Source organism: Aulostomus chinensis, chromosome 15 (genome assembly GCF_037954235.1).
Source record: "Aulostomus chinensis isolate RoL2024-O1b breed Wild chromosome 15, RoL_Achi_v1.0, whole genome shotgun sequence".
NCBI classification, from domain to species: Eukaryota; Metazoa; Chordata; class Actinopteri; order Syngnathiformes; family Aulostomidae; genus Aulostomus; species Aulostomus chinensis.
The window spans coordinates 11,250,553-11,263,950 of record NC_141334.1 but is presented as its reverse complement, the minus strand read 5'-3'; the positions used below and the strand labels follow the sequence as shown (position 1 = coordinate 11,263,950).

At 40.6% G+C, this 13,398-nt stretch overlaps 1 protein-coding gene across 1 annotated transcript; it reads left to right on the top strand.

The window, feature by feature from the left end:
- The first annotated feature begins 152 nt into the window (after positions 1–152).
- Positions 153–4,830, top strand: LOC147248673 (lysosomal proton-coupled steroid conjugate and bile acid symporter SLC46A3). The gene is made up of 6 exons (XM_086226250.1): positions 153–307; positions 642–852; positions 1,504–2,386; positions 2,617–2,700; positions 2,903–3,059; positions 3,987–4,830. Exons 2-6 carry the CDS (start codon positions 655–657, stop codon positions 4,099–4,101), a joined length of 1,437 nt encoding a protein of 478 aa, XP_086082376.1. The 5' UTR covers positions 153–307; positions 642–654; the 3' UTR covers positions 4,102–4,830.
- Positions 4,831–13,398: the final 8,568 nt, after the last annotated feature.

The following is a 13,398-nucleotide window of genomic DNA, read 5'->3' as shown; positions in this document are numbered from 1 at the left end:
AATATGCATCGACGATACACAAATTATGATATAATAACTGCAAGAAAGGCACAAAATGTTCTCGTCCAATGATTGACAGCTCATTCTATCGAATAGACACGGCTTTGCAGGGTCGCTGTCCAATCGTGTAGGGTGTAGGTGGGGCTTCAGCGTTTCATAATAACACCCGACATTCCAGAGAAAATTATCAGCAGAGAAGCATGTTAAATGTGTTTTTGTGTTTTACTTTAACATGGACCGAACAACAGTCTAAGAGTAGTCTTTAAACTGCATGCCAGAGACAACTTAAGAAGAAAATAACGAAAAGGTAAGTTGTCACTGTCCCAATTCATATCAGTACCATGTTGTTCACGTGCGAAGCTGCAACTGCGGGGTCATCATCTATTTGTTTGGTTCCAAGCTGTCAGATAAATTTAAATCGATGATGAAGTGCGAAATCTGTTTAGAGGAAACAAAAATAAACGAACACGTGATTTATACCTTACGTTCGAACCTGTTATGAACATTCCCATGATAAGGAACACTGTGGTCCCATTAAGCGACCGGTGAGTGTCAAATTGCTGGATTTCTACGCATCAGATGAAATGTACACATTTATGTGGACTTTCTAGTGTATTTGATCAATATCTTGTTCCTTCAAGGGAGAACTTGAAGATGAAGGGTCTCTTTCTTGTGGAGCCTGTGGTTGCCTTGTACGCCTTCTCCAGTTTTCTCATCTATCCACTGGTGCAGCAGTATGTTTACCGAAGACTCTGGCAGGAGCTGACCAACAGCACCTATCCTATATCTGACAATACATCCAGATGTGCTCCAACAAACAGCAGCAGCAGCAACCAATCAAGCCACTTTGAGGTGAGTTGTAAACTACTGGCTGTGAGGGAGAGTGATTTCTAAAAACCTCAATATGTATGACAATGTGTGTTATTTCCCTTTTTTCACCACTGATCTCCTTACGTATCGGTTTCATATAGCAAACCTGCTATTGGTTTCTCAATCAAATGTAGCTGTTATTTATGACAATATTTTGGGAGAATATTCACATGAAAATGAAATCAGGAGCTGATAAGGAAAATAACAGGGTGAGCAAGCAGGGTTGTATGCTTTAGTAAAAGTATGAAAATAAACAAGGGATCTATGAAGACATTTATTATAATGACTAAGCAGATGTTGACACAACTGAGCTAAAAAAAAAAAAGCTGTTTTGCCTCAAAAGATCTGCAAGCACAGTCGGAACAAAGGTAAGATTTTTTTTTAAAGAATCAAGCCAGCAGTGAAATGTATTTTACAAACATTTTTTCATATTTGACGTTTGCTTCATCATGAGCAAAATACTTTCATGAGCACAACAGGTGGATGGTGGTTGGGGGAAAAACAAAACAATGCAGGTCCCCCCAGTTGTTTTCACTTCTCTTTTTGAGCTTGAACCCTTTTTCTATTAATTGCCACTTGAACAACTTCTCATGTTTTATTTTTCATGATGACTTATCCTCTCTGTGTTTCCAGGAGGTGCAGAGGCAGGCGTCGCTCTTCTCTCTGTACACTGAGGTGTTCTCTACCATCCCCTCTTTGCTTGTCACTCTCATGCTGGTGGCCTATAGCGACAGAGGAGGACGCAAGATCACCATCATCTTACCTCTGATTGGGACGCTGATCTACACCCTGTCCTTCCTGACAGTGTCCTTCTTTGAGCTAAACATTTTCTTGCTGATCGGATCCTCCATTCTTAGTTCTTTTTTCGGGGGCCTGGGCACGTTTCTCGGGGGTTGTTTCGCCTATGTAGCAGACTTGTGTGAAGATGGCCGTCAGAAAACGCTGCGGATGGCTGGACTGGATATGATGATTGGACTGTTGTCTGGTGTGGCTGCCATATCGACAGGCTACTTCCTGAGAGCTACAGGTTTCAACTGGCCTTTCCTGACCTCTGCCTTGTGTCAGTGTTTGACTTTATTCTATGCCATATTCATCCTAGAGGAGACCGTAAAGGAGACCCCGACTGATGCTGTGTCTCTGAATGCGTCACCGCAGCGCTCAGCCACCAGACAGATGGTGTATGGGGTCTACCAGATGTTTTCAGGGGCTAACCGCAGCTATAAAATGACTTTAGTCCTCCTTTTACTCATCTTCCTCAGCTTTTCCTTCACTTACATTGGCGGGGTCTCATTGATGACCCTATACGAGCTCAATGAACCACTGTGCTGGACTGAGATTCTGATTGGTTATGGCTCAGCGCTGTCCACCACTGTATTCCTCATCAGTTTTGTGGGCGTGTTGGCATTCACGTACTGTGGTGTGCCACAGCTGGTCATCATCCTGATGGGGATCCTGTCTGTCATAGCAGGGATGATCCTGGTGGCCTTTTCAACTACCACTCTACTGATGTTTTTAGGTGAGGAAAAACATCCACAAAATGTGCTGCTAATACCAATAATCTACATACAATAATCTATATACTATAGACACACCGACACACTAAAACAATGTTATATTGATGTATTTAATATCTGTGCACCTGCAGTTTATCGGGTTTGTCATGTAGCCTGTATTTAAACAACTTAATTTAATAGCTCAAATATACATTCGAATTTGGAGTCATTTTCCTTCGTTTGTTTTCCACAGCGAGGGTGCCGATGCTTCTGGCTATCATGCCTTTGCCTGTTCTGCGCTCCATGATGTCAAAGATCATCCCAAAGTCCCAGCAGGGTGAGTAGCTTTATAGAGCTCCAGGAGCCACAGGCCCGTAACTCTGTTTGTACGGTCAGAGTCCACTGAAGTGGTTCTGTCCCAGCAAGTTCCTCATGCACATGACAGCAAAACACTTGTTCACCTGAGCAAAGAGGGACATGAATTTAGATGTTGTTGTATTTAACGCCTGCTATCTTGTCTCTTGGTTATGTTTTTGCAGGTGCTCTGTTTGCGTGTCTCTCCTTTTTTGATAGTTTAACTACCAACATATCAACTGCAGTCTTCAGCAGCATTTATGCTGTTACAGTGTCATGGTTCCCAGGCTTTGTCTTCCTGTTGTCTGCAGGACTCTGTGTCATTCCGTTGACTCTCCTGGGGTAAGTTTATAGTACACAGTAGGACTGCACCACTGCATTTAGTCAATAATTTGAACCTTTTTAAAAGGTTTTTTTCTGTATTTCCTAAGCAGTATTATACCAACCTGACCTGTGGAGGGTTTTTTTTTCCTCCTTAAATTTACAAAAAAAGTCTATATATGGTGATAAGCAGAACTCAGCTATTCATAACTGAATGTGCATGCGATGTAAAAATGCTTCAGCTGCAGAACTGCACTCTTGGTCCTGGAACAGTTTATTTCCATTGTGGCAGTGTTGGTTCCCCAATTCAGAGATGAAATAATTCAGTTCCTCTCTGCAACGATTACGCAAACATCTCCTTGGTGAAGAGTTTCTCTCATCACATGGTAACATGCATTCCTATTAATACCTGATCAATATTAAAGCTTTGCGGTGCACAAATAAATGGAAGGCTTTAATAAAAAAAAACAACCTCTGCGGTACATTGTGTTCTTACACGTGTTTTGTTTCACACACTTCACAAAGTAGCTGAGTCAGTGTGACAGGCGTAGCGTGAAACATTAAACTCCTTGAGTGAATCCAGCCTGCAGTCACATGCACGTCCTCTTCTGCTGCAAAGTGGACAATCAGTGAATAACAAAGCTGCTGCATCAGGAATCTCAGTTTAACAAGGTCAGAGTGTTTTTTGTTAAAGACTTTCTTCTGTTTTCTCTGTAATTTTATACAGTTGTTTTTTTGGACACTGGTACACGCGTGTTTCCCTAATAACACACACATCCATGTTCTCTCAGAATCGGTGTTCATGTCCAGTTGTAACACTTTGAAATATCTTCTAATAAGTGAAAATAACTGTCTGAAATCTCTGCAAGCTGCAAAGAAGCCATATTGGAACTCTATAAACATTTTCCATTTCTCTCACACCTTTTTTTTTTCCTCTGCTGTCTTCAGAGTGGTGAGTGTGATCAGAGTGGATGTTGTTAAAGAGGACAAGGAACCAGAGCCTTCTTCCAAAGAGGAGGATCATGTTGAAGACCAGAACGACAACAGTCCCCTTCTCTCCTGAGCCACATTTGCTGCTGAACCCTCACCTGCACTTTGTGTGTTTTGTCTTTCAAAGTCGCCCCTCCATAAATATCTCTTGTTTCCTGTTGAAGTTTAAAAAAAAGTTCAAAATATAGGTCAAAAATGCATCTTTTTTTCTTGCAGTGGCTGGTGGTGTGGGTCAATATTACACTGATACAATAAGTTGTAGCCTGACAGATTCTGTTTGGTTTTGTTTGGGTTTTTTTTGCAAAGAAACATTTTAAGTGATTGTTAAACCAGACAGATCTTCCATTAAGAACTGTATGTGAGCATTCCTAGATATTCATCATACACTATAATAGCAGGGTAATTTATTCTGGTTACATATTTATATTCAGAGTTCTCTAAAAGCAGTAAGAAAACACATTGTTTAGGGGACTTGACACAAGGTTGTTGTTGTTGTTTGTTTCAAATGTTTAAATAGTCCAAGGGGAAATAGAACCACACACATGGACTCATTTGTGTAATGTTAAGTGAAGAAATGTTTCATTTGTGAAATGTCAAAATCACTGAAGAATTAAGTTCTCTTGGTTTGTGGGTGTGTGTGTGTGTGTGTGTGTTTCAAAGGGAAAATAATCAGTATAACTGCAATTTGTTTCTAATTTCTGTGACTACAAAGATGTTGTTTTAAATGTCCGTTTTCCATATGTATGTTTAATGTCTTTGTCTAAAAAAAATTAAATTAAAATGAATGTTTTTACAAATCCAATGGCGATCATATAACACTGTGATCAGTTCCAAAACATTAGGAAGCTTCTGTTTTGCTTTTAAAAAGAAAGTATACTGTTGACATCCTAAACCGCCGTGACCGAAGATTCATGTGTTTTCTCTTAAACGAGTCTGACATGTTGGCAGCAGGGTCTTTGCAACAATAACTTGTTTTTAGATGAGAGCGACATGATGTCCTGATGGAAAGTCTTCCCTCTTATTACCTAGAGTAGACTAGACGGACTTTGGCATCATGTGTGCTGTTGGTTTTGGAATATAAAGATAAAAAAAGAACATTATATGGGAATTTAATAAAAACACTTTAAACTCAAAATGGTATAAAATCCATCATGCCAGAAATTGAGGAGGCATTGAGACAAAAAAAAAAGAAGGTTCTCAGCGTGGTTCTAGTTTGTGTCCTTGATTTTTTTCCCCTATGGTTCAACAACACCGGACTTAAGTGGAACAAATGGCGATTTAATCAAATATTCTCACTCATTTTTTCCCCCACATTGTGCTCAACTTTTCCCTCCATGGTGAATTAGCTTTCAAAGTAATAATTTGCATGGTAAGGCGACATGAATAACTGTGAAGCTTTGTATTAAGCAAACAAAAAATTCCTGTTACTTTGTTTGAAGTTTGCAGATGATGAATTCATTGATTTATTTTGAACAGAGGTAAAAAAAAAAAAAAAAAAGTAGAAACAGTGGCGACATTCTATGTGGAGTTAGAAGAAATATATTAGCAGTAGAAAAAAAAACACGTAGTTAGTAAAATTTGATGTACAACTCATACATTTTACTGGTGTAAATCAAACAATCAGTATTGTTACATTGTTGAATTGAAGTTTATGAACACAACAAATGGTGGGTTTGACGATACCAGTCATAGATTCAACAAACAGGAATATAGAGGTTAATACATACACCCACACAGGCACAGGGAGAACATGCAGACTCCACACAGAAAGACCCCATGCTGGAGCCGGGGCTCGAACCCAGAACCTTCTTGCTGGGAGGCGACAGCGCTGACCACTGCACCACCGTGCTGCCTCAAAAAAATCACATCCTTCATTTGATTCCAGTCTGATTTAGGGGGGGGAAAAATGGTTTGCAGGGTTGAGAAATCAAACCAAGAACTTTAATTGTTTTTACTACAGTGACCACTAGGTGTCCCTCTTGGTTCAGACTTGCTGTACTTCATTGTCAGCGGATACTTCCACTTCCTCTGCACGCTCACTAGGCCAGTGCCACTTCATTAGATAAACCCACGCAATGTCATGCTATCCAACACAAACACGCGGTTAAAGTGACATCTGTCTGACCCTGTCAATCAAACCTGAACATTGTTATCATTGCGGAGGCAGAACTGCTGTACAGGAACACATCAAATTGTACAAATGGGAATACTGAAGAAGCAGGCGATAGCATGGCATCATTTCAGGGAACTGAAATAACAAGAAGAATTTAAGATAGTCGATTTTTTTTTTAAATTAATGTTGTTTTATGCTGAATTTCTTCTACTCTCAAATGTCTCCCCACACATAATTCCTTTTAAATTAAGTGAGTAAAATCAATTTTAAAAAAAGGAAGACTATGTTTCTGCTGCTCTGCTCTGTAGATGTTCTGTTTATTCAGGTCACAAAGGGACTAATGTTGACAGCATGTTCTACCATCATCAGCTTTATTATGTTGTCAGTACAGTCACTGTTCGATTTAATTAGCGCAATAATCACTTAATTGCTGTTCATACAAGACTTTTTTTGAGGAGTCTGACTTATAAAAATCCGTGTTGCCCTGCTGTGTAATTCATACACCATAACAGAAACCATGTTGGTGACAAATTTGGGTTTTACAAAAAAATGTAAGTGCTTCCAACACTTTAGTCTTCAACTTGACAGTTTCTCATTTGTCTCACACCTCAGACTTATTTGATTTTCCTGTGCTGAATTTTCCGTAGTTCCCACCTCCTGTCTTTGTCCTCAACATAAAACGGTCATTGTGTGTACACGCAAGTATGTGAACTTTTTCTTTTTTCTTTTTTCGGTAGACTCGCCCTGTCTCTGGAAGAAAAGTGAGAATCAACCAATGTGTGTCTTATGGATGATGAATGGACATCAGAAATCCTGGCGGGGATCCCATCAGATTGCATTGCTGCCTCAACTGAACTGTTGGGGTGTGTGTAGAAAGAAACAAAGGCGTGTGAAAGCGATCTGACCGCCACAAACGATTTGAAATTGATGAATGAGATGTTGAGTCCCTCACGCGGATCCAGATTTTGACCTATAGAGTTATCAGCTAAACTTCAGACTGGTCAAATTGGATTGTTGTTGGATTGTTTGATCTGTACAGCCATGATGACATGTGGATATAAAAGACAGACAAGATTTGAAAAGTGTAAAAAAAAATAAAGCAAAGACATATTGCGTGTCTGTTTGATCTCGGTTTGGTATGAAAACATGTAAATGTCCCCTTGAGAGACATAAATTAGGTTTGATACGGAACCCTGGATCCACTACAGAGCGATTTCTTTTGTGGGCATAAAATAGAATAAGAAAAGTATTATTTCGATGCTACGACACATGACTTGTTCCCTTAATGTTCTTGAACACATCATATCCAATGGCCTCAAAATAGCTAAATTATCTCCGTGAATGTATGTGTATTTTTTTCCTCTCTACGGTCACTCCAGGGTTCTGCATTTTGAACAATGTTAAAGTAGAAACATGCCAGTGAAAGTGTTTGTAATTTCCTTTTTCTCCCTCTTTTAAAGTTTGTACGTGGCATGATAGTTTGCATTGGCTTCATGCGCGGAAACCCAAATGAGGTCTAATCATAATGTGTGGTTACTTGATTTCCATCCTCAAATTTTGACCAGTGGATTCTAAGGTGATGTTGACTCCGAGTTTGAATTATAAGCGAATCACAGGAGCTTTACAACCAGGGCTCAACTTGCCTGGCAACAAACATGGAGGTTTTGGGGTAAATTAAAGATGGAGGTGTGGTGAGCGGTGAGGAGATGGTTTTCCCAGGGGTTAAGGAGCTGAGGTGGGTGGGTGGGGTGCAGGGGGGTGGGGGGGGTCTTGCACTGGTGGCTTGAATGTGTCTGGCATGCATTGGGGCTGTTGAGGATAAAAGAGAAGTTTGTGAGTCTGGGGCTGAGCGTGGAGGCAGGAGAGGATCGAGGGTCTCCGGTTTCTGGTTTCCACACTCGCTGAATCAGCAGTACCATCATCTGCACCACACCACATCACATCACCAATAGCCTCATCATCTCTGATGTCGATCCAGTCAGTTGCAAACAGACCTCTCTTTATCTCAACCTCCTGCTCCCTGTGAGTAGATAATTCTCTATAATATAAAACCCATTTGAGGTGGCTTGTGTGACCGAGGGGCCTCCCAGCCTAGATTAATTTGATCGTCTGAGGATAAATCGCATCACACCACGATCCGCCGCATGTGTGTTGTCATTCACAATAAAAAAAAAAGAATAATTATGACTTTTTGTCTTGTCAGTCCACCTTTTAATCTCTAAATTACGACTTTTATTGAGTGATTATCCCTTTCTCTCGGTCGCGAAATCTGATCTGCTGATTTTGAAATCTCGTAATTGTGATTTCTTTAAATCTCAAAACCTTTAAACGGTCAAGGTTAAGTTTTATCCTAGTTTCTTTCTTTCTTTCTTTCTTTCTTTCTTTCTTTCTTTCTTTCTTTCTTTCTTTCTTTCTTTCATGTTTTACTTGCAGAAATGAGCTCCAAAGCGATGAGGGTGTACTTTCCTTTCTTACCCTTTGCTTACCGCAATAGTTGTTTCATTAAAGCTATTTTCCACCATTTTAGAAGCATCATATCAATTGCTAAACACAGTTTTCAAGACAGCATCTTCTCTAGATCAGAGCCAGCTTTAAAGCCTTTACTGCTGATGCTCTCCTCATTTGATGCTCTTGTAGGTTGTGTGTGTTCGCATGAAGAGCCAGGAGCTTCTTTCTTACCCGTAATTACCACCGTTCCCTGCTGTGATTTTTCTGTTGAAGGTTATAATCTCTTGACAGAGGTTGCTGTAGAGCAATCTTCATATTATTTCTGGGATTTTCATCTTTCCCACAATCCCTATTGCATGAATGCTGCTCTTTATCTGTTAAAGTGACAGAGATGCACATTTCCCTACCTGTCTCCGTCACATCTGGAGCTCATGGCTTCAAATGGTTACCCACTCCTTCCGCAGATCTCTTTTCCCTGTTTTTGGCTGCCAATAATGTCTATTCCCTAAATTCCCTCGCTGATCCTCCTACCTCCTTTTCCCACATCTTCCTTTTTTCTTGGGCGGCTCACTTAAGAGAATTCACTCTTTTTTTATGATCTTTTTTAAAATATAGATCTGCCGCCACCATTATTTGCACATGACCCAACCACCATCCCCTGTTCCTGTCTGGTCTCTACCATGCGTTACCAACCATGTTTAGATGAGTTTACAGTGTAAGCTCCCCTGAGCTGCATATCTATTTTATGACTGTCGTACTCCTCACTCACTAAGACACACCAACGTGGCCACAGCCCTCTGAAGCACCGTCACACTGCATACTATAGCAATCTAGGCTACTACACAGTGGTAAGATTCAGCCTCAGGAACAATTCATATCCTTTCTTTGGTATTCTGTTACTTTTTGTCACATATTTTCAAGTATTAAACACTCTAAGGAGTTGGGTCCTCTGATAGGTACCAGGTTGTCTTCCACATTAGCTGCCATATTGCATTTACATGTAAGGTGGCCCTGAATAGACAAACTAGCACCTTTTCTCCATACCATTTCTTTATTTCAGTTTTTCAACTCAAGATTTTTTTTTCAAGTCCTGACCTACTTAAGCCGCTCTCTCTCTCTCTGAACAAAGAAGTGCTCTGCTGTGTTTTTCACCAAGGTTTTACATAAACAAAGAAATGTCTCTAAAAATGTAGTGCACAGGCATGAATTGCCCTACAGGCCAATGTGGATTCTCTTGAGGGAAGAGTGAGATGTGATGTTGCAATCTGAAAACTTCACCACTAGTCCTGACTTAATTGTGTGCCTGGTTTTGGCGCTTATGTTTTCATTAGGCTTGGTTTAGATTTGCTTGTTTTAGATTAGCTACAGCTATTTCCAAGTAGATATAAGGATTTTCAAGAGTTCCGCTTTGATACATTACTTTTTAAGATCTGATAAAGCAAACCCACTGCCCAAAATTTGGAGAAGTTGAAGATGGATGGATGCGTAAGAAACTCTACACCCAGGTGGCTACATAAGTCACAGTACTGTGCTACTCTTAGTTCTCAGAGAATAAAAAACAGTCCAAAAAAAACGGATATAATCTGGATTATTCTCTGTTACAAAAGCCTTCAGTTTTAAAGCTTGATTCACTGCAATTCTCCTCATGATCATCAACAGCCATTTATATGCTGGATGGCAGAGTTTATCATCTCTGCCCTACTTAGAGAGGCTGAGGTGAATGTTATTGTAAGGAAATGCCACCTCGCTGAAGCCACTGATTACAATTTAGAGCGTGAAAGCGATGATTGCCGTTATTGCAGAGCAGTGTTCCTGTCGTCAGCCACATCAGTTACGTGTGATTCAGAGCCTTAAAGGACGCCCCCCCCCTCAATCTATCTCTAGAAGAATGGCGAAGAAAAGGTCACTGTGACAATCAATACAATACACTGGTTCTGCTTGAGTGCACCTCACTAATCAGCCTTCTGCCCTGACAGGAGATGTCAGGACTAGATAATCAGACGGATGGAAAGAGGAGAGCTCGTCTGACCGTCATCTATAGTGCCTGTATTTTTGAGTGACTATCATAGAGCTTTCTGACACTGTTGTGCTGTTAACTCTTTGCATCTTTAACATCTTCACAATCTTTTCTTACCTCCAATCTGTTTTTTCTTCGAAGGTTTTATGGTCTCTTTGGGTATATTAGCATTGTGTGTCTTGAGTGGGTTCACACTAATTGCATTTGACCGGTGTTTGCACAGGCATGAGCAAAAAACGTGGGAGAAAACAAAATATGAAAATCTCCAGTTCCACTCACAAAAGAACCCACAGAGTGAACACTCAGTTCAGCCACAGTTGCAAACAGTAAGCTAGCACACTGCGGGGATCTGGGTGCAAACATTCACATCTGTATTTATCTGATTTTCTCATAGCCAACCCTTGCTTCTGTGCTTTGCTATGAGCTCATTTTTACAACCCGCACTTGGCTACGTCTGGTTTTTACTGCTCTGTTAATAAGAATTTTCATTTCAGTTTGCATTAGAAAAACTTCAGCAAGCGTCAGGTTTCAGAAAAGCGGATATTATCACCAAAAAGGCTCAAAATCAGTATAAAAACATATGCAAATGTTTTACAGCTTGAAAGTGTTGTTTTTGCAGAAGTATTCAATTTATATAGCGCTTTTGCACCTTTTTTTTGGCCACTCAGTGCATTATTACAGTATCTTGTAAGGATTCCTCAACACAGTCTTCAGAGGGTGCAGGAATTGAACCAGCAACCTTTCAATTACTTGGCAGCCATTCTAACTCCTGAGCTATGCTGCCCTAAATTCAAGTTCAAGTCCTGCACATCTAGTCTCTATTTAGCCATTTAGCCCATACCTCTATTAATACATTTCTATTACTTTGTATTTTACATTTTAATCATGCTGACATTCAGGTACATAATAAATCATTGTGCAATAAGAGACACCAAATGGAGCTTTTCCAGGCTCGCAATCCATTACAAAAACTCGATCTTGTGTCAACACGGTAAACAACTGCAACACAAAAATTCCCCCCACCACGGACCGTTTAGATATTATTGTTTTGCTTTTGTCTGAATTTGCAAATCCCTCAATGAGCAACACTGAAGTCAAATGATACATCTGGACCATGTTATACTTTGAGATGGAGTGTGTTTTGTCAGCTAAATTTCATGAATCCAAAATGGGAGACAAAGTCTACTGATCTGGTCCAAGCAGTAGATGTTTGGGGTTGAGGGTAAGTGAATAAAGAGATATGATGATAAATGTGTTGTCTAAGGAGCTCCTCCTTCTCTGTCCTCTCCATTCCATTGATCCTCCTCTGATCCTCAGGCACTGGAGATGGCTGCTTCTGGTCCACAGAGGAAAGGTTCTATGCAGGACAAGAACGCAGTTGTTGTATGTACAATGACAATAAAGACTTTCTTTTTCTGAAATTCTTGTACTGGAGGTTTCCTTGCTGCAGGAAAATCTCAAGACTCAGATAGTTTCCTGAGGGATGTTTTGCCCTGATCCTCTTTTCAGGGGTTTCCTTTTCCAGCTGTTAATAATTATTTCTGCCCACTTCAAACATCGATCTCATGTCTGCCAGTGACTGTTGTCAACTGTGTGAGTAATATCAGGCGTGCTGGTGTGAAATATCCCCTGTCTGGCAGGGTTGGAGCTGGTACAGATGGTGGAGTTGTACCAGCTCCTGGATATACAGAATAAATATAGTAGATATTGCTTTCATGCTCAGCATTGGCTCCAGGATTGCTTGAGGACTCTGTTTTTCTTGCTGATTTGTCCAGGGTAGCTCCTTCTCAGAATCCCTGGTGGTGTTCTGGATGGCGAACCGCTATGGTGACTTCATAGTCTCGCTTGGGGGGGGGGGGGGGGGGTGGACTTTAGTGTACATGTGGGTAATTATGGTGAAACCTGGAAGGGCAGTGATCTGGACTCAAGCATTATTTTGCTACGGCCAATCCCTGCTTAGCACAAAGTTCCAAAAGCAAAACTCTGCATGGCTTCAAATCAGGCAGAAGGTTTGTAGTCATATCATCAGATCTGTGATACTTTGACACTTCGGTGCAGAGAGGACACGAACCGAGATTAGCTGAAGACTACTGCTTCTGGAGAAATTTTTCCTGCATACCAGGGAAGGTTGGGGACTTGAAATGGACCATGTTCAAAGCCTTCAATGTGGAGGGAGTTGTTCAGAGCAGAGGTCAGAGGGATTTCTGTGACTATTTGGCCCATGGGTCTCCCAAAGCTGTAGATGGGTATTGTGGGACTAGAAGGGACTGGAAGGTCAGCAGCTGTGGAGAATAGTTTTGGATAACCATTGAGAAGAGCAGGATTGCCTCAGACAGGTTCCAGGAGACTCTTTCAGGAAAGGGTGGCTCACTTTTTGCAAAAGTTGAGTCATCTTTCCTCAGAAATGAGTTTGGCTACGATGGGAAGAACTCCCGATGGATTGCTGGATATATTATTTGTATGAATGAGTAATTAAAAAACATCCTTAACCTAAACCAAGAGCCAAGACTCTCAGATTTCTAATCATTTCAAATTAATTTGACCAAACAAACACTAACGTGAACTTTAACCTTGAATAAAGCTGCTCAAATTGCCTCATGATAATCTAACAGGCAGATTATCATGAGGCAACGTTCAAGTTATCACCCCATGATAATCTGCCTGTTATTATTTGCTGTGATCGCACGGTATCCCCTGCTTTCCTCACTTCAGAGATTCTAAACATAAATGATATCAATTAGTTAGATCACATTTGGGCCAATGCTCAGTGCTAAAAAATAGAATACGCCTGT